This window comes from Bipolaris maydis (genome assembly GCF_028858645.1).
Source record: "Bipolaris maydis strain C4 unplaced genomic scaffold PSV08scaffold_1, whole genome shotgun sequence".
In the NCBI taxonomy this organism is placed as follows: domain Eukaryota; kingdom Fungi; phylum Ascomycota; class Dothideomycetes; order Pleosporales; family Pleosporaceae; genus Bipolaris; species Bipolaris maydis.
Window position 1 is genome coordinate 3,695,394 of NW_027093857.1, and position 19,979 is coordinate 3,715,372.

General features: G+C 50.2%; 8 protein-coding genes across 8 annotated transcripts; 4 read left to right on the forward strand and 4 right to left on the reverse strand.

Annotated features, from left to right (window-relative positions):
* Positions 1–214: 214 nt before the first annotated feature.
* PSV08DRAFT_194162 (P-loop containing nucleoside triphosphate hydrolase protein) lies at positions 215–1,629 on the forward strand (the record flags this gene model as incomplete). The annotated part of the gene is made up of 2 exons (XM_014218071.2): positions 215–302; positions 356–1,629. The coding sequence occupies 2 exons, from the start codon at positions 215–217 to the stop codon at positions 1,471–1,473; spliced, it is 1,206 nt and encodes a 401-aa protein (XP_014073546.1). The 3' UTR covers positions 1,474–1,629.
* Positions 1,630–2,088: 459 nt separating this feature from the next.
* On the reverse strand, positions 2,089–3,767 carry PSV08DRAFT_169625 (uncharacterized protein; the record flags this gene model as incomplete). The annotated part of the gene is made up of 5 exons (XM_014218095.1): positions 2,089–2,329; positions 2,397–2,770; positions 2,821–3,209; positions 3,265–3,481; positions 3,537–3,767. The coding sequence occupies 5 exons, from the start codon at positions 3,765–3,767 to the stop codon at positions 2,089–2,091; spliced, it is 1,452 nt and encodes a 483-aa protein (XP_014073570.1).
* A 255-nt stretch (positions 3,768–4,022) lies between these two features.
* On the forward strand, positions 4,023–5,038 carry PSV08DRAFT_367801 (uncharacterized protein; the record flags this gene model as incomplete). Its single annotated transcript, XM_014218070.1, has 2 exons — positions 4,023–4,074; positions 4,125–5,038. The coding sequence occupies 2 exons, from the start codon at positions 4,023–4,025 to the stop codon at positions 5,036–5,038; spliced, it is 966 nt and encodes a 321-aa protein (XP_014073545.1).
* A 156-nt stretch (positions 5,039–5,194) lies between these two features.
* On the reverse strand, positions 5,195–6,465 carry PSV08DRAFT_194163 (S-adenosyl-L-methionine-dependent methyltransferase; the record flags this gene model as incomplete). The annotated part of the gene is made up of 3 exons (XM_014218078.1): positions 5,195–5,245; positions 5,585–6,262; positions 6,322–6,465. The coding sequence occupies 3 exons, from the start codon at positions 6,463–6,465 to the stop codon at positions 5,195–5,197; spliced, it is 873 nt and encodes a 290-aa protein (XP_014073553.1).
* A 353-nt stretch (positions 6,466–6,818) lies between these two features.
* On the forward strand, positions 6,819–8,362 carry PSV08DRAFT_358555 (uncharacterized protein). The gene is made up of 3 exons (XM_014218094.1): positions 6,819–7,429; positions 7,487–7,777; positions 7,843–8,362. Exons 1-3 carry the CDS (start codon positions 6,834–6,836, stop codon positions 7,943–7,945), a joined length of 990 nt encoding a protein of 329 aa, XP_014073569.1. The 5' UTR covers positions 6,819–6,833; the 3' UTR covers positions 7,946–8,362.
* PSV08DRAFT_168061 (cytochrome P450) lies at positions 8,341–9,958 on the forward strand (the record flags this gene model as incomplete). The annotated part of the gene is made up of 3 exons (XM_014218060.1): positions 8,341–8,403; positions 8,451–9,545; positions 9,629–9,958. The coding sequence occupies 3 exons, from the start codon at positions 8,341–8,343 to the stop codon at positions 9,956–9,958; spliced, it is 1,488 nt and encodes a 495-aa protein (XP_014073535.1).
* A 1,047-nt stretch (positions 9,959–11,005) lies between these two features.
* PSV08DRAFT_377128 (Zn-ribbon protein) lies at positions 11,006–12,194 on the reverse strand (the record flags this gene model as incomplete). Its single annotated transcript, XM_014218093.2, has 2 exons — positions 11,006–11,690; positions 11,751–12,194. 2 exons carry the CDS (start codon positions 12,192–12,194, stop codon positions 11,166–11,168), a joined length of 969 nt encoding a protein of 322 aa, XP_014073568.2. The 3' UTR covers positions 11,006–11,165.
* A 47-nt stretch (positions 12,195–12,241) lies between these two features.
* Positions 12,242–19,953, reverse strand: PSV08DRAFT_377130 (uncharacterized protein; the record flags this gene model as incomplete). Its single annotated transcript, XM_014218092.1, has 5 exons — positions 12,242–12,903; positions 12,967–18,187; positions 18,269–18,937; positions 18,989–19,691; positions 19,793–19,953. The coding sequence occupies 5 exons, from the start codon at positions 19,951–19,953 to the stop codon at positions 12,242–12,244; spliced, it is 7,416 nt and encodes a 2,471-aa protein (XP_014073567.1).
* Between the last annotated feature and the right edge of the window lie 26 nt (positions 19,954–19,979).

Sequence of the window (19,979 nt, forward strand, 5' to 3'; positions counted from 1 at the left end):
CAGGCACGCTACCTGATGTTACACAGTAACTGGAGACAATAACTGGATGTAATCTAAAGGAATTTGAAGATCCTGTTTTGGCTCAAGCACACTTTCCTATGGACACCGCTATGGTGAATCATGTCTCACAGGCTATTAGGTATGTTATTCATGATGATTATAGAACAGAGGCTGATGAAAATTGGATAGCCCAGATGACATCTTCATAGCAGTTATGGGGATGACTGGTGCTGGGAAGTCTAGTTTTATCGAGCATTGTACTAAACCGCCAGAACGCCTTTCGAGCGATGGGCTGTTCTCGTGTAAGATCCAAGAACCCGAACCCCCTCATCCGACATGAGTTGACACGAAATAGGTACTAGTCGTGTGTCGATACATACTACAGTAATTCGAGGCCGTACTGTACATCTCTTGGACACACCTGGGTTCAATGACAGTCGGCAGTCTGATGGCAAGGTATTGCAGGAATTAGCATATTGGTTAACAGCTGCCCATGAAAGAGACATCAGACTTAGCGGTATCATATATCTCCATTGTATCACGAACAACCGTCTTCCAGGCACTGCCGTTAGAGCATTAGATGCTTTCAAGAAGATGTGTGGCACGGAAGCATTCAAAGGAGTGGTCCTTGCAACAACGATGTGGGACATGGTTTCTGTGAAAGACCTGCCCAAGGCCGAAAAGAGACATGAAGAGTTTTATGAAAAGATTCGCCACGATGTTATCGAACACGGTGGTAAACTAGTCAGGCTTTCAGCTGTCGAGATTGATGCTTTGAAGATTCTTCATCATATTGTTCAAAAGAACCGAAGACTTACACTGAGATTCCAGCGGCAGTTGGTAGATGAGAACCGAATGATATACGAGACGGAAGCTGGGCAGACACTATATGAAGACCTGAATAGACGCTATCAGTCATTACAGATAATGGCAGATGAGGCTCATAGACAAATGGATGAGATTGCTAGTACTGGAAGAAGAGAGGCATTGAGCGAGCTTAGCGAAGCCACATCTGAGATTGCTAGAGACATCCGACTGGTTGAAGAAGACATTGAGCGTACTAAAGTAGCGTTCGGAGGTATCCGGGAGAAGTGGGAGAAAATCATAGAACGAGATGATCAAACTCTCCTTCTGGCTGCACAGAATCTTGTGCAACAATTTGAGCGAGGATATGACTACAACGGAGATGGCGAGAAAGCTATGACGGCCAACGTACATACATTGGCACCTCCATTCAGCGAAACCTCGAGAATCTCCAGTACCGACACGTTTTCTAGCCTCACACCCCAAGAGACTGTGGCATCAAGGTTGCACGATCTCGAAAAGGAACTGCAAGCGCTTTCCATACGAATCGGACAAAGACTAAGCAGAAGATACACAACGCAATCGCGAGGAGCAACAAGAATAGGCGTTATAGGTACCACTTTGGCGGCTGGCCAGCTCATTGCAGCATTAGCCTGCGTTGTAATGTAAGGAAATTGTAGTGGTGGGCGGCAGGCCCAAAGATCGAGCATTTTAATATTGCGTTTAGACATATACCAGCATCAGGGAGTGCATAGCGTTTCCTGAGCTACTACGTAATGTTGAACAGCTTTTTTCTGAACGCCTAATTTCGATTCTTTCAGTAGACGAAAGACAAGTTAAACCCATATTTGCTATGGTATCCTGCAGATTGAAGAAAAATCAATGTGAATGGAAGGTGAACGACAGATCACGTCTTGATATTTGACTGAAGGATATTGCATGAAGATGCTTGAATTTTGGGAAGATTTGATAATATAAATTGAATAAGACTACAGCCTTTCAGTGAGCCGCGTCTAGACGGCCTTTTTGGGTTAGCAATCATTGTAAGTGCTCGCATTGCCACAGTATCATATGGAGTAATAATAGGTAGATGGTACAGAAGATTTAAATTAACAGCAGGATAATCTATTGAGATTGTTGCTAAGGAATATAGTACTATGAAGAGGTTAAGCATGAGAGTTAGCGAAGGAAGTAATCTGCGGCTCAGATCGGCTGATGTTGCGTTGACGAGGACGCCACTCTTGAAGATCTCGGATGGTGCAGTAAACAAAAACCTTGATTTTTCTAGTAAGCAAAACCGTTCGTGAAATTGAAGAGATTTTGTGGGTCCCATTTTTGCTTGAGTTGCTCAAGTTTAGGGAGTTTTGCTGCAGTATACCAAGCATTACGACCTTCATCGCCATGTGCATAGTTAACGTAGACCTCGAGTCCCTTTGCGCCATTGAGCTTTGAAAAACTTCCACGTATCTCTTTTGCGAACTTCGCGATCGCAGATGTCTGTGCATCTGTTGTGAAGCCACTGAAGCTCATAAATCTACAGAAATGTTAGTTGCTAGTAAACACGGGTGCAAGCGATTACTACTGAGACTTACAAATATGCCATTGTGGCTCGATACGGATATGCTGTCGCTTGGTCTGGTGTTTTGAGCGAGATCCTAGTAGGGAACATCTCCATGACCATGTAGGATGTCGTCAAATTGGTTGCAGCATAGAAGTCGATATACGCAGCAAGCGTTTTCTGGTAGGTTGCAACATCGTATTGATACAAATTCATGCCATATGCTGCTTGAGGAAGACCTGAGATACAACCGAGAGGATCGACACCGAAGCGATTTTCCAGGATAAGACGGTTGTATGGAATCATGGTCACATTGGACTGTAGAGCTTTTACTGAGAGTAGTGGCTGAAGGATCTTTCTTCCATCATTTTCTGCACCTACGTACACGGCGTTGACCATTATGACGACCTATTAATTAAGTAAGTGACCTGTAGTCATCCTTGACATCTTAAACTAACCGTGTTCAAAGTAGGCGAGTATTGTATGGCGCTGGTAAGGGCTAGAGCGTCGGGCTGATTCCCGGCAAACGACTTCAGGATATTGAAGATAGTAGCATTCGCGCTGACTGGGAAAAGGAAATCGCCGTTCAAAGCCTGACCGTGGTTGGTCTGGTCATGCAGTATGTAAGTAGCAGAGGTTATAAGACCGAAGTTCTGTCCGGCGCCTCTGATACCCCAAAACAGATCGCTATTCTCGGAAAGTGATGCATTAACAATGTCTCCCTTTCCAGTTACCATGGTCACCGACTGGAGTGCGTCTATGATCAAGCCATGAAGACCTTGATAGACGCCGATGCCGCCACCTATGGTAGCACCAATCATCCCAACGCATGAGCAGGATCCGGTTTCTGATAGGAGTGAATGTCAGTGCCATGTTGAAGAATTTCAGGAAGAACGACCTACGTATCTCTTTTCCAGCGTTATATACGGGATTCAAAACTTCTCCGAAAGTGACAGCGCCTCCAATAGTCATTGTGCTTGCTGTAGAATTAATTGACACCCCCTTGAAACCACTGAGATCTATGGTGATCCCGTTCTTCAGGGCGCTAGTAGTTGTGGTATAACCATGGCCGCCACCTGTTCCCATGAACGGAATACTGTTGCTCGAAGCATAACGCACCTTCGAGCTAGCATTAGAGTTGAAATAATGGTAAGTAAGACATGTTTGAACTTACGATAGTCGCGACATCATTGGCAGTAGCAGGCTTTACACCCACAACAAAGGACGGCGCATCATAGGCGTTCCATCTTTGCTTGATATCGGTAGCGTAGGCCGGGGAACTAGAAAGTACAACTTCCGAGCTAGAGGATAATTGAGTTTTGAGGTAATTTTGAATTTCTCCTGGAGTCACTGCCCATGCCAGATTGACAGAGCAGAGTAGTGCGAAAACCAAATGCGCTGCCATGTTTGTAAACGGCGGTTGTTAAAATCACTCATTGGGGCGATGACAGTATATTATTTAACTGCCTGGCCCGTGGTAACAGGTGCTGCATCTTGATAATAGACTAAGTCGGTGAGGGTTCACGAGTCGGGCAGATATGGAGCGGCCCTGGTTCGGTGTCAATGCAGAATTAGGCCGAAGTGTTTGTACCCAACAACAATTTATGCTCCGTGAAGACCCGTAAAATGTGCACAGCATTGCAAAATAACGAAAATCAAGATGGGAAGAGTTGACGTTCATCATCATATGCTTCCGGCTGAATACGTACAGAGTGCGTTGTTTATGATAATTTGTTCAGACCAGAACTGATTTCTTTGGCAGAATGGAAAAACGCGGCTGGAATTCCCAAGGGACTTACGCTACCAGCATGGGATGTGGAACTGGACCTACAATTCATGGACCGCAACGGTATTGATGTCTCAATTTTATCCTTGAGCGCTCCAGGACTTGCATTCGCCTCATCTGCCGATGAAGCCACAAAACTATGCCGGTTGGTCAACGAGTACGCTAAGGAGATTTCGGCCAGTCACCCACGTCGGTTTGGTTTCTTTGCATCCGTGCCATCACTCACTCAGATTGACGCTTGCCTAGAGGAAGTGCACTACTCATTCGACGTACTCAAGGCAGACGGAGTCGCATTGTTATCGAGTTATGACGACAAATACTTGGGCCACGAGAACTTCCGTCCTCTTTGGGAGGAACTTAATAGTCGTAACGCAGTAGTTTTCATTCACCCAACCTTTGGTAGAACTTGGGGCGCCCCATCTGACCCTACTATTCCCCGACCTATCATCGATTTTCCTCACGAGACAACCCGAACAGCAATAAACCTCATCACGTCCAACGTTGTTCGTGACTTCTCGAACTGCAAGATCATTCTATCTCACGGTGGCGGCACCCTCCCATACATGGCAACGAGAGTTGCGCACCAAACAGCCGACCTTGGACTGAAAGATAAAACAGCCAAAGATTTTATAAAAGAAGCAAAATCTTTTTACTTTGATCTTGCATTAACGGGATTCGAGACCCCCATTAAGCTGTTGCAAGATTTTGCCGGTGCGGATCACATATTATACGGAAGCGACTTCCCGTTCGCCCGCGAAGGAACTATCAGACCTCAAATCGATAACATCAACAACACAGCAATGGAAGATGAAGCGCGGCATTCCATTGAATGCGGCGCCGCAAGGAAACTCTTTCCGCGTTTCAGAGCTGATGAAAATGATGGACGATAGATCTTCTCTGCAGTTTATTGGTGAGGGTTGGGTCTTCTAGGTGACTTTTCTAGTATAGTGCAAATGAAATTGTAGAATGTGTCCAGTAGGCTACTGTCATGAAAATAACAAAAAATCAAATCCAGGACGGACGCACTAAATATAACCGAGAAATCATTATCGCAATATCGCCAGATAACAGAAAAGTCTGTGGATTCTGTATGAGGCCTAAAACAAGGGTGCTAGCAGCTGAATGAATAGGAGTTTCCTCGGGAGCACCGCTGCAAAACTATCGCTTCATATATTGTTCAATATTTGGTAGCTTTAAGTCACAAGGAGGTACTAGCATTTTGAATGCGTACCACAAGGGAGAGGTGGCATGAGTAAGACGTGTTATTTGGTCAAGCTATGAATCTTCACACATAAAACAATTGAGTATCTTCAAGGTCATGGTGTCGTTTCATGGCTTCACATGAGCAAGGCATAGTAGCCTAAGATACGTTGGAGATGGCGAGTTGATCCTATTAATTTCAGTAAGAATCTTAACAGGAGAAGTCTGCTACTCACCGGGCCGCCAAAAGGAAGAATGAAATCTGCCGTTTTCGTCGCATAGCTAAATCCATCTAGTGAGGCTTCCGCCTTACCCGCCTGGACATACGCTAGATACTCTGGAGCGCCAGGGAAGACGATGTTGTCTGCTAACACAACAGTGCCAGATTTGAGTAGGGAAAGCTTTTCGCACAGCTGCAGATCGGAGATGTAAAAATCTTTCCAATGATCTAGAAGCATGAAGTCAACACTGCTTTTCGGCACTGTTCCCTCCTTGACGAGTCGTGCCAGCGACTCCGAAGCCGAGCCAACATGTATGGTGACAACGTCTCGTAAACCTGCTAAATCGGCGAGACTGGCAGCAACAGCTGCAATTATGGGGTTCTTTTCGAATGACACATAGCGAACGCGCTGTCCAGCGCCAGCCCTGGCCACCATGGCGCTTGCAAGGCAGATGGCAGAGTAGCCAACATAGGAACCGAATTCAAGAAACAGGGTTGGTGCAGGCTCGGCAGCAGTAAGTAGGTTCGTTATGAACTCGCGTTTCTCTGCTCCAATGGTCATTAACCCTCGTGGGATCGTGGCAGCGAAGTCGTCGATGGCGTTGCAGACTGCATCTGGGTTGCCGCGTATTTGTTCTAGATCCGGGCGGCTGTATACGTATTTCAATAGCGCAAGCTCTTCAGCACCTTGATTCTAATGATCCAAATCAGCCATGTTTTCGAAGGGGGGCCGCTGGATGCTGCAAATCTTACATGGTTGGCTGCAACAGCAGCATTAAAGAAGCCAGCACTGTTAGCGACTTTGGGTGCTGAGCCGTCGACAAGTGCATCGGTGTCAAAGTACTTTGAAGTGCCTCCCACGGGAGTAGCAGTGTTTGAGGGAAGGACGGTCGCCATCTTTCTTTTGTTTAAGATCCCTGCGTAGTGTAGCACAGTCGTGTTTATGATAGTCAACGATACCACTACGTTGTATACCTAATGCATCATATATACAAAACATCATTAGTTCGTGGTTCGCAATGGACAAGTCGGGCGTGTCGGTCCGTTTCGGGTACATTTGATTCGGTCGCTGCATCTAGCAACCCCAGCAAGTATTAGTAGCAGTCTGCATACGGAGATAGGTGTTTGTAAAGTAGCGCGCGTGGTGCCGGAGATAGTAGACACGGAGATAAACGTTCTCCAATAATCGCCATGCTATACAACTTCCAGGCCCCCCAAGCTGAGGGGTCATCTGCCCCCATATCCGGAATACCAATTGCATCACTATGGGTTTCGCAACTACAATCCTTCACTCTCAGTTCTTTGTCAAGCCACCGGTGCCCTCATCCGATTTCTCAGGCCAAACAGTCGTCGTAACCGGTGCTACATCCGGTCTTGGATACGAAGCGGCAAAACATGTACTACGTCTCGGGGCGTCGAAGCTTATCCTTGCAGTGCGCAATGTTTCAAAAGGCGAACAAGTTGCGAAAGAGATATCGTCTGCACTATCCCTTCCTACAAGCAATGTCGAAGTTTGGGAGTTGGATCTCAGCAAATTCGCATCAGTGAAGAAGTTTGGTGAGCGCATCAAGACATTGAACCGCCTGGATGCGGTGATACAGAATGCGGGTATCATGACCAGCAAATTCACTTCTGTTGAAGGATGCGAGAGTCAAATAACAGTAAACGTTATCAGTCCAGCACTTCTCGGTTATCTTGTTATCCCCAAACTTCAAGAATCTGCAACAAAAACTGGAAGTCGAGGAAGACTGGCTTTTGTGGGAAGCGATCTCCAATTTCTTGCACCCTTGAAGGAAAAGTCCCGTCCAGGCAGTCTCTTCACGGCACTCAATTCAGAAGAGCACGCAGATATGAGCAATCGGTAAATCTGACTTAACATAGTGATTCTTGTTGCACACTGGCTAACAATGAATCACAGCTACGGCGTCTCGAAACTTCTGCTGATGTGGGTAGTGCGTGACTTGGCGCAACAATACCCATTGTCCGATCAGTCAAACGTACTCATCACCTGCCTGACTCCTGGCCTGTGCCAAAGCGATCTAGTGCGCGATGATGAAAGCTGGATTGCTGGCGTCATCAGGCGCTTTATCATAAGAATCGTTGCGCGGTCCACTGAAGTTGGCAGCCGCACTCTCGTCTTTGGTGTGAAGCCAGAACTAGGCGAGGAGTGCCACGGTGCATTTCTGATGGACTGCAAAGTTTGCGGAGAGTATGTATATTACGAAAATGATCAAAATATTAGTTGGAGCAAAACTAACAAACGATTTGATATAGTTTAACCGGCAACACAAAGTCGTCCGAGATGAAAGAAGCCAATACAAAATTCTTGGGCGAGCTCCGTGCGCGCTTACAGGAAATTTATCCTGAACTTCCCTAAAGGCTATCTTAGGCTGTATATCTGAGAAAGAATTTTATATGTTTTGAGACCTCTTCAAACACAGAAAATGATGATATGTTTGGTGATGAGACCAGGTGTTGTCAGAAGTGCAGGTAACATAACGGTGAAGGTTAACGGCGGCCATCCACTTGTTACGGATACCTGTAGTTGAGAACCCTGTAAGGTTTCCACCATAATCTCCACCCTCAATGTTTTTGTTTGGCGCAACGGTATGACATTCTGGAAGTAGTCGTGTACATACATATGTACCCGAGCCTTCATTTTCAGAATTAGCCGATGCCGAAGGTGGTAGTTATATCATCAATCTTCTGAAAACGTGGACTTTGTAATTAATAGTTAAGACCGATCACTAAACATCAACGGAATGAGCCACAATGGCGATAATTCAACCTGTCGAGACGTTAACTGTGCCTAAATGGTTGCTAGCTGCCTGTCTTGTGAGTGATGAGCCTATCCTATGAAGGCCCAGACTTACCACATCTAGCTGTCATCGTTTTTAGTACTTCGCACCATATATCGTGTAACATTCCACCCTTTGAAATCAATCCCAGGTCCCATCAGCCGCGCGGTATCGCACATTCCCCATGCTCGATCAATCCTCAGCGGATACCTGCCACACGATCTCACTTCATTGCACGCCAAATATGGTGAGGCAGTGCGTATTTCACCGGATATGGTATCCTTCACTGCAGCCGAAGCGTGGACTGACATCTACGGACATGGACCAAACCGAAACTTTGCAAAGTGGGGCATGACACGCAGCCACAAGACTGTTGATCATCTCTTGTCAGCCAACAACGCAGACCACTCACGACAACGAAGGACGGTCAACCACGCATTTAGCGACAAGGCCCTGCGAGCTCAAGAGAGCCTTGTAATGCGGTACATTGACCAGCTGACGAGTGCACTTGCTGCAAACTCCACGACTGAGATCAATATCAAGAATTGGCTGGAGTATACCGCATTTGATATTGTAGGGGATTTAGCATTCGGCGAGCCGTTTGGGTGTTTGTCAAACGGAGAATACCACCCCTGGGTTGGGCTCCTGTTCCCCTTCATCAAAGCGCTTTCGCTATTTGGAGCAGCCAGACTGTTCAAGCCTTTCACGATCTTCATAATTGCCCTTTTGCCAAAGAAGGACATCAAGGCGCGTATGCAGCATATCAAGCTCAGCGCTGAGAAGGTACACAAACGCCTGGCGGCTGGCGAGCAACCGCACCGATCTGACTTTTGGACTTATATCCTGCGACACAACGATGAAAAGGGCATGAGTGTCGAGGAAATGGAATCGAACGCAAGTCTTTTCATCATTGGTGGGAGTGAGACTGTTGCGACGGCGCTGTGTGGAATCATGTATCTGTTGGCAAAGAACCAAGAGTCGATGCAGAAGCTACGCGCAGAAATCACGGCCGCATTCACCAAGCAGGAAGAAATCAATATGATAAGTGTAGGCGGGTTGAAGATGCTGCAGGCTACTATAAATGAGGGCATGCGTATCTACCCACCTGTTCCAGCCGGTCTGCAGCGCATCGTCCCCAAAGGTGGTGCAGTTATTGCAGGACATGCTATACCGGAAAATGTAAGCAGACTTCCTAAATTACCACGATCAATACATCGCATTGCGTGGATTCTATTACCCGAGTACTGACTACCCTTCTGTAGACAATTGTCAATGTCTCTCAACAGCCAGCCTACCACCTCCCCAGCAACTTTGCACACCCTGAAAAGTTCGCACCAGAGCGTTGGCTTCCCAATGCGCCACTAGCATATTCAAATGATAGAAAAAACGTGTTTCAGCCATTTAGTACTGGGCCACGCAACTGTGTTGGCAAAAACCTTGCAATGGCGGAGATGAAGCTCATTTTGGCTCGTCTAGTGTGGCAATTTGAGTGGCAGCTCGTTGATGATAATTTCAACCTCGACAAGCAGCGAGTGTTCATAATGCGGGAGAAACCAGATCTAAACCTCCGTATGAAACTCAGGGAGTTATAACTGCACCAGAGGTTATGGTAATGTCGACTGTTGGTTGTAGCTGGGTTTGTAGTATGCCACTAGACAATTTTGTTGTTATGACGTATGAAGAATGCTAAATGATATCTCTTTGAGAGGTCATTTGCGAGTTTTGCGAGTTGATACAGACTCTTAACATCGTTCTTTGGGTGTCCGAGAAAGTCTGTTTGAAGCGAGCATTAGTAGCGCAGTGGCTACCATGTTCACTTTCATTCTAGCTATTGATACAAGTGCTACTATTGCAAGGTCAAAGAGCCTACTCAACACATGTGTCCATTGCCAAAACGGTTCATGTAGTATCGTCGCAACTAATCTCATTCTTTCAACCTCTTGCAGACCGACTCGTCGACAACACCCTCCCTCCTTCCGACAAATCGTCCACCAGACCATCCTTGTTCATTTCACCTGATTATGCATACAAACCATTTCCCCGGTAATTTCCCCAAAGAACCCATGAACCAACAATCGGTCACATTTTCATAGTGGCCGAACCGTTGAAGTCGCCGAGTTACGGGTGCATATGTATATTCGCACCACATAACAATACTATGTGGCCGACCGAATGACCGACGGGCCGACTCCTCAAACTGAGTCGCGGCGCATTCTAACAATGTCCATTGTAGGAACGGGGACAATGAAGGGTATGGGGTCTGGTTGGACTCTCGGAAAGACTTGAGCTGCATGCGATGCAACATGCAGTGAAAAGTGGGTGAAGTAGAGGGCTAACGTTTTTTGTTTGCTACCTCGATGCGTACGTATCACGATGAAGTGCATACATTAGTCTTTCGGATTACAATCACCCATACGAAGAAATAGGGAGATAAAATTAGTGGTTAACTTGTGTAGCTCGTTGTAGTGAAAAATCATCTAGGTACGTAGACAGGGGAAATGGGCTATGCGCTGAGGAAATTTGAGTGGTCAAGCAAGGCGTGTCTGATGAACCTATGAAGGTAGAATTGAAAACTCCGATTGTCGGAGGGAAGCCTCGCAAATGATGATGAATATGCATATTGAAAAATTTCGAATGTTCTTCTTTGAGATCAATAATGACCTAAATCAAGGGTATTTACACTACCATGTGTACAGTTCGTGAAAACAAAGACCAAACCTTTGGAAGCATCCCAAGCGCCAGTACGCCATATGTACATGAAGCAGACCCGTACATCATGAAATCTTAAACTCATTCACCTCAGCATCTTAGCTTCTCGAAGAGAAACTCGTAGCCTGGAGCAACCGTTTCATCCCATCTCTTAGTGCCAGACTTCAAGGTGACATCATGAATATGCCTGGCTCCCTGGACTGTAAGCAGCTGTCCTTCGATTCCAGCTTTGCGTAAGGCGTCAACAAACGTGACAGCGGTATGATAAGGTACAATCTCGTCATTTGTACCATGTATGACGAAAGTTGGGACATTGTAATTGCCGCGCCGTAGCTGCGCGAGCGGACTGATGGCTGCCACACGTTCAGGATCTGGGGTGTGAAGCCAGCCATCATCGTCCTCAACATCTTCCTCGTCGCTGTCTTCAGAATCCTCCTCAGAATCATCGTCAGATGAGTCATGTTCGTTAATACTGTCTTTAGGAAGGCCGTTTAGGAGAAGAGGGAGGCCATTGCCCTCCTTGAAAAGCGATAAAACGAGCTCAGAGCGGGGGTCGCCCGGACGGACCCAGCCTAAGCCAGTAGTATCAGTCCCATTACCGTCGTATTGGGTGAGCTAGATGAAACACTGTTAGCTTTTTTGTTTCCTGTATAACTACAATGGGGTGCATCTTACGGGTTTCTTCGGCAGTGCCTTGATAATGTCTTTCAACTTCATTGTTCTCTCCGGATACTCTTCAGCTCGGCGCTTGTCCAAATCTCCAGACTCAAAGTCTGTGGGACAATAGAAGCTCAGAATGGCACGTGGTAGTCTCACACCAGCAGACTTGGCTGTCCACGCCGTTGTCATGGCAAGCTGACCTCCGGTGGACCAGCCAATGACTACAACTCGTTCAGGGTCGACTACAATGCCCTTAGCTCGTGCCAAATTGGGCAAGGCGGTTGTCATCCATTTGTAGGCATCAAGAGTGTCTGTGATAGGCCCATCGATGATGTTGACTTCTGGACAGAGTCGATGATCTATGCTAACTGGCAAAACACCATTCTCGAGCAGAAAGTTTGTTTGCGCGGGGCGAACTGCCTTGCGAGAAAGGGTCATGTGACCACCACCGTGAATCATGAGAGCTATTAAACCATGTCAGGGAGATAGATCTCAAGTGTTTAGCGTTACTGTTGGGAATTCGTACCAAGAGGCATGGCGGTAGCGGGCGGCTGCTGCGGAAAGAAAACATCGGCGTGGATGTCCACACCATCAATCGTTTTGTAGACAACTGTTTCCAACTTTGGTCGTAGAGGTGCACGCTTTGGTGCTTCTATGTCGTTTCTCATGCTCGCAATGAGCAGTTTTTGTATGTTCAGATCCGCACTCGGACCCTGCGAGTGAGATGCAACAGCAAATCCAGCATCCTTGAAACATCTCATCCAAGTTTCTGCACACTGAAGTGGGTAGCACCCATCCTTGTCGGACCACCAGCTGTCTAGGAGGCCATAGGTGATATCATACCAATCAACGATCTCTGTGACCTCTGAAAGAACGACAAAGCCCGTGGGGTGGAGCAACTGCTTCAGGCGATTGAGTGTCGACGTGCGATCCTGAGTAGCATGCACACAATTTGTGCCAATGATAATGTCGAAAGGTCCTGTTGCGCAGAGGGTGCTGGAAGGCGTTTGTTCCATGTTCCAAGTTTGGAATTGTAGCCATGGATATTGGTCGGAAAACACCTTGAGCGCCCGTCCAACAAGCGTGGGAGATATGTCAGTGAACGTATACTTGACAGGCCGACCCAATCTATTCAGACTTTGTACAAGCTTTCTTGTCGTCCCTCCGACTAAAACCCTTTGTTAGCAAAACGTCACCACCCTTTTTGAATTAGGTTCATATATATACGTACAGCCAGCGCCAATCTCCAAAATATTGACCGGGTTGTTGATTTTGGACTTGGAAACAGTATCGACGATGGTGTCCACGAGCATCTCTGTAGCAGTGGCAAGCATTGGGGAGTTGAGGTAAAAGTCCTCCATAATGGATTGCGCATCATGTGTTTTAAACATGAGAGCGATCGGATCTTGCTTTCCGGCGAAGCACTGCCCGAGTTGAGATCCAGTCAAGTTCATTAATGAGAACTCGCAATTGTAAGCTGGAAAATCTTGCCGCATTCTCCCAAGGAGCTCTTTTGAAGGGCTTTGCGGACATTTGGCGGCTCCTCGTACGTGTTGTGATGTGCCGACTGTGGTGACCAATCCGTGTTTGTCCAATATGACCCATATTCTCTGCATCAGTCGATCATAAGCATGCTTGCTTCTATAAGCAAGTGGTGGCAATGGAGCGCCGTGTTTCAATTTGCGCAAGTCGACGCCGAGCTCTACAAAGGCCTCGACAATGTAAGATAGCATTAGCTCGTCCTGCCGGGAAGACACTTTAGCATCAAAGTCTAGAAATCCGCATTTACTAGCCTTGGCAGCATAGTCCCTCTCATTAACGACAAGAGAGTCAAAGGGACTCGGCATATCAGCGGGTACCTTTGGGGGATTGGGGGTGGCTGGTTTGGATGTCGGAGGTCGGCTGGCAGTTGTGCTACTGGATGTGGTTGGGACATTGACCGACTCTGTGAGAGCGCCTCCGCAGCTTTTGATAGTTTCTGAGACGGACAAGTCCAAGAGGTCGTCGTCCAGCTCAACGTTGAACTCGTCCTCAAGCTCACTCTTCAGCTCCATCGCTGCCAATGAGTCGACACCCAAGTCGCGGAGCAAAGCGTCTTCGCCTATGTCTTCAGCTGGTGCTCCGCATGCATCGGATATGATCTGAATCACGCGCTGGCGGATGGCATTGGATTCACTTTGAGGGGCTGCCGCTGGAATCGTTGAGCAAGCATTGGCAGGTTGCGGGGAAGTAGAGATTGGCGTCGGCGCCGCGCTTTGTTCACTTTCATTGCCGATTCCGAGATATTCGACGATATCTGCCACAGTAGAGTCGAGATGCAAATCACTCTCGTCAATTTGAATAGAAAAGGCATTTTCAAGGTCACTGGTCAGCTCTACCGAGGCCAGGGAGTCAACACCCAGATCGCGAAGAGTATGCGAATCGTTGATATCCGAAGGTGGAGCGCCACAAGCGTCCGAAACGATTTTCAGGAGGCGCTGCCGACCAGCACTGCTTGCAGCCGCGCGGACTTGTGGAAGAGGATCCATTTGGACAACATGAGCTTTGACCGATTTGGTCTTTGGCTGCGGTTTTGAGACTGAAGTTAGGACAAGCTGTGACAAGGCGTTGAGAGTGCTGGCAAGGAGGTCGGTCGACTCAATGTCCTTGCCAAATTGCGAGCGCAGGTCTTCGGCGAATTCGACAGCGGCAAGAGAATCAACGCCCAAATCTGCCATGGTGGCTTGTGCAGCAATAGAATCTACCGATACACCGGTATACATGGCAATCATTTTGCGCAGACTACTGTCGTCTTGCTCACTGGGTGGAGTGGGGACACTGCCTTCGCTCTCAGAATAACCGTGTGCGGGAGAGGCGTCTGCCGGAAGCAAGTCAGGCACGGCATGTCGACTTGGAACTGCCGTCGTAGCATGCTTTGGGGGAGCAGAGTCCGTACGGGGAGCAGGATCCTTACGGGGAGCAGGGGCAGAGTTTGCCGTGTCCAACAGCTTCTCGAGGGTTGCTATGGGCAGCCGGGTGAAGGCGACGTCCATGACAGTCAAGGCTACAGTGCCGTCAGAGGTCATGACAAAGACGTCGCCCGTGGCTGTTGTGTCGCTAGTGGACCTAAAGACAGCATATACGGTCCATGAGTCAGCGGCAGTAAAGTCACAGGCCTGGGACAGGGTAGCACTGTCGAGGCCAGTGGCAACAAAGACATGATCAGGGATACAAGCGTCACTGCTGTTGATGAGGAGACCGACAACCTGGATGAAGGTGTCTATGGAGACGGTGTCACAAAGTCCAATGGCCGAGCTTTCATCAGGAGCCACTGGAGGGGAAGGGACTTTGATGGCGGCCACAGCCCGAGTGCCGTCCATGGTAATGGACTGGATACCGCGCATCAGGGGCGCGTAGGTGACGACCTGTGAGAACAAGCCATACGCGCGCTTGGACAGGAGGGTTTCTGTTCCGGGCTTGTTGGAGACATGTTGGATGCGCTCAGCGACCAGGTGTTTGTATGTGTGCAGGGCTGGAGGGCTGCCGAGGCGGACTTTACCACGGCCGTGTGTAGAGAATCGGGGCGTGGTGGACGACTTGGGGGCGCTGCGCAGTTGGAAGCTCCACAGGCCTGGCTCACCGGCTTCACTGAGCACGACAGACACGTGGCGATTTAGGTCAACGCCCAGGGCATGTTCAAAACTCAGCTTCTCAAAGGAAAGGGCGCAGGCCTTGTTGAAGCGAGAGCCCAGGTGGCATTGCAGGGCCATGACGGCGCACTCCATGTACATGGAGGCCGGACAGAGGGGACGAGCACGGACTGCATGGCCGCTGACGATGTCACGAAAGCGCTTCGAGGCAATATTGACGGTGAAGGTCAGCGAGCCGGGCTGCTGGGGAGCGACGAGCAGCGTCTGGGGCTTCTCTGGCTGGACTGGGGGTTTCGCGGGGGCGTCGTGGTGGGCGCAGGCTTGAGCAGCACGGTCGAGATTGGGGAGCCAGTGGGAGGTGCGAACAAACTGGTAGGGAGGGAGATAGACGTGACTCAGCCCTGACTCAGCCGGCCCGCCCAGGTGCGGCCAGAAGGAGACGTCGACTCCCTCGCGCCACAGAGCAGCCGTCGCGTCTGCCAGAACAGCGGCCGAGTGGTGCGCACCCGCAAAGCGCAGGCCAACAAAGACGTGCTGGGCCGGCTGGGCGACGGCACGCTTGACCATGGGCATGATGGGCGAGTCTGCGCCGGCCTCGAGCCACAGGCAACGCGGGCCCAGGCGTGCTTCGATGCGGCGGACGGCGTCGACAAAGTAGACGGGCTGGCGGGTGTGCTGGGCAATGCGCAGCGGCCCCGGGCTCTGGTGCGCACACGCGTCGGGCACGCACATGTCGACGGCGATGCGCGGCTCGCCAAAGGCCAGCGACGCCGCCACCGTCGCCAGCTCGTCGAGCAGCGGGTCGGTGAACTTGGAGTGGAAGCCATGCGTCACGTCGACGCGCTGGCTGCGAACACTGGCAAACTGCGCCTCGCCCGCGAGCACCGCCTCAGCACGCGCCACCGCCGCCGCCGAGCCCACCACCACCTGGCTGGCCACGGCGTTGTAGCACGCAACCTCGAGCTCGCCGCCGCCGCCCGCCCTGGAGATGAGCTGCTCGACGACGTCGCGCGTCGCGTGGATGGCCAGCATCGTCCCGCGCTCTGGCCCCCATCTGGCCGCCATGAGCTGAGCCCGCGCGGCCACAAGCTTGAGTCCGCTCCGAAGACTGAGCGCGCCCGAAAAGGCCAGCGCCGTGAGCTCTCCGAAGCTGTGTCCAACGACCGCCTCGACCCGCACTCCCGCGTCCGTCCAGCATTTGGCGCACGCATACTGCACCGCAAATGTCCCCGTTTGCAGCACTACCACGTCGTCGACCGGTTCCGACGAGAAGATTGCCGGCACGATGCTCGGGTATCCCATGTCAACGAGCACGGCGTTGCATTCGTCGACATACGCCTGCAGTCTGCGGCTGCTCTCATACACGCCTCTGTCCAGCCCCACGACCTGCTTGCTCTGTCCGCCAAATGCCAGAACCACAGGGCGTGCAGCCTGGGCCACGTCAACCATGCTTGCTTCGACTTGGCCGCTCGCCAACACGCCTCGAAGACTGCTCACGTCGGACGCTGTCGTCACCAGCTGGAACCGATGACGCTGCTTCCGCTCCGCCAGCGTGAAGCTCAAGTCACCGAGCGCCACGTCCGTCTTCTTGGCTAGATATGTGTCCAGTGCATGGCAGTATCGCGTCAAAGACTCTTTGCTGGCTGCACTGACGACAATGGGCCATGCAGTCGCACGGGCTGCTGCCACTCCTTCTCCAGCTGCTCCACCGCCCTTGTGCTTCATTTCCACGCACAGCAGCGCCGAGTTACTTCCAGCAGCCCCATAGCTGTTGACACATGCAGCACGTAGAGGCGCGTCCCATGCTTCCACCTGCTTGGCAACGGCCATCTTGTCGGGTGCCAAGGCAGGAATCTTGGGATTGAGAGACTTGAAGCTGGCAAGCGGCGGAATCCGTTGCTTCTGCAACATAGCGAGCACCTTGAGCAGTGACGCTACCCCTGCCGCTGTCTCACAATGGCCAATATTGCCTTTGAGAGAACCCACGTGCAGATTGCCTTGCCGGTCCCCTCCACAAAACACCTCGCGCACTGATGCTATCTCGAGCGGGTCACCCGCCTGCGTGCCTGTACCATGGCATTCCACGTACGAGACCTGCTCTGGCTTCATCGCTGCTTGCTTGAGAATGCGCCGGTAGAGTGTCATTTGCGCCGGCGAATGGGGCACCGTGATTGAAGCAGAGAGTCCACCCTGGTTTGTCGCGATACCAGGAATAACACCGAGAATGTTATCCCCATCAGCTCGTGCATGCCGCAATAGCTTGAGAACCACAAGGCCTCCGCCATCGGCACGACAGTAGCCATCGGCATTCTTGTCAAACGGCTTACACTGTCCTGTCGGGCTCAGGAAGCCAGCTTTGCCCAAATCCATAAAGTTGTTGATACCAGACATGATGTTGATGCCTCCTGCCAACGCCTGTGCACATTCTCCACTTAGAATAGCCCGGCATGCACGGTTGATCGCCACAAGCGAAGCCGAGCATGCAGTATCAATCACTTCGGCCGGCCCGCTCCATCCAAAATAGTAACTGATCTTGCCACACAAAAAGGCCCGTATCGTGCCCGTCGATGTGTAAGCGGTCGGGGCATGCGCTGAAGTGTTGTCGAGGTATTCGTTGAAAGACGCGCCGATGAAACAACCTATGTTGTCCCCGTTCTCACGCTTGTGCGACCTGAGGTATCCGCTAGAATCCATGGCCTGGTATGCCAACTCTAGCAAGATGCGCTGCTGCGGATCCATGTAAGTAGCCTCCTTTGGATTGGTGCGGAAAAATGTGTGGTCGAAGCCATCAACCTCATCGACAAAGTTTCCAAAGAACTTGCGCTTGCTTGTGAACTGTTTACCTGCATCAGTACGCCATCGTCTTTTCCTCAATTACACACCTCTCGTAGGCATGAAACGTACCTTTTGATCTTGCGAAGCTCTGAAGCTTGCATGCAGCGGTATGCGATCAGGTCGAATTTCTTCTGCCTTGGAAACACCACCCGCCAAAAGATCCCAGAGCTCTTCCATGTTATTGGCACCAGGAAGCCGACAAGCAGCACCCACAATGGCAATGGCATCTTCTGGATATGTGTACTCACTGAGCTCTGCTTCTCGAATAGTACGATGGATGTCGATTTTGGACACCTTGAGTCTCGCCTGGTGGAAAGGCATCAGTGGCACACAGTCACCGATTCCAAACATGGCAAAAGTGTGTGACTGGATGCCTGTTGACTGGAGTGCGCATGCAAGTTCACCGAGCAGTGTCCACCATTCACATCGTGAGGCCAGAATAGTAAGAACAGCTTCATGTGTGAGCGAGCAATCTTGAAGCCGCCGTCCCGTGATGTTGGAATATATTGGAACCTGCAGCTCTGCACTCGGCGGCAGTCTGAGGTTTTCCATCTCGTCGCACAACTCACACAGCTCCCGTGCCAGCTCAGCATTCTCAGGATTGTGTACCTTGCCCCTGAGATGCATTCCCTGAGCTTGCAAGCCCAATTCTCGTGCATATGCGGTAACCTTCTCAAGCGTGGGTACTGGGCCCACGATGCTAATGGTCTTCGGATCCGTGACGGCAGAAACATACGACTTAAGTCATGTCAGCCAAGTACAACAGTTCATGCACCGAGCAGTACTCACCCCCGGGAACTTTCTCGCTATGTCATCACCCTGACCCTCGTGTCGGAGACGAAGCACAATCGTCGTTGGGCCAGGTAAGTTTTCATCGTCTCCTAACTCTCCATACGCACCCACTGCAAGAGCGATACGCATTGCAATCCCTGCCATGCGCACTACCTCGTCCTCATCCTTGGCACATGCAATAGCCATGGCAGGTAAAAGTCCACCGCAATATCCCTGTGCACCTCCGGTCTCTAGGCCTCGAAGGAATTCGGCATGCGCCAACCCTGTCAACCGCAGGTACTGGAAATACTGACATGTCTGAATAACTACCAACAATGGCAGCGAAAGAATCCCAGACATGGCACCCGCTACAGGCCCTGACACACCTGATTCTACCCATTCGTGTAGAGCTCGTAGATACTTTGGCCCTTGGTGCAGCGCAGCAATGTCGGGCCTGCGTGCTGCAAGAATATCCCATGTTTCGCCAAGTCGCTGGACATCGTCCGCTAGCTTGCGTAGTTGAGGTTGTTGTGTCAAAAATGTGCGAAGTTGGTCAAGGTATGCTGCGTCTGGTGCTTTGCTTTGCGGGCAGAATATGGCGACCGATGCCGCCTGAGTGGGTTTTGATGGTGCCATGATGTAGCAAAAACGTGGCGGATGTTGAATGTACCGCAAGGAATGTTGAGGATAAGGTGTTGTCTGTTCAGAGAACTGATGCTCACTGGGGTTATCTTTCATACATCTTTTCGGAGTGTTCGGCGCTCACGATATCATGTCGTCGAAAGGTCCGGCCGGAAAGAGGATGCAGGGGTGATAAGCAACTACCGGCCTAAACAAATCGCCATAAGAGACTGAGAATCGCATGCCTGGTCTTCGTCTTCTGCTGTCGGCCGGATTCTGATAAGATTGGGGCTACATGCCGATGCACTGCCGTCTCCCCAACCCCGAGTCGACATATTCGGTCGAGCAACAGTCGGTAACATATTGCATCGGGTACATACTCGCCCTG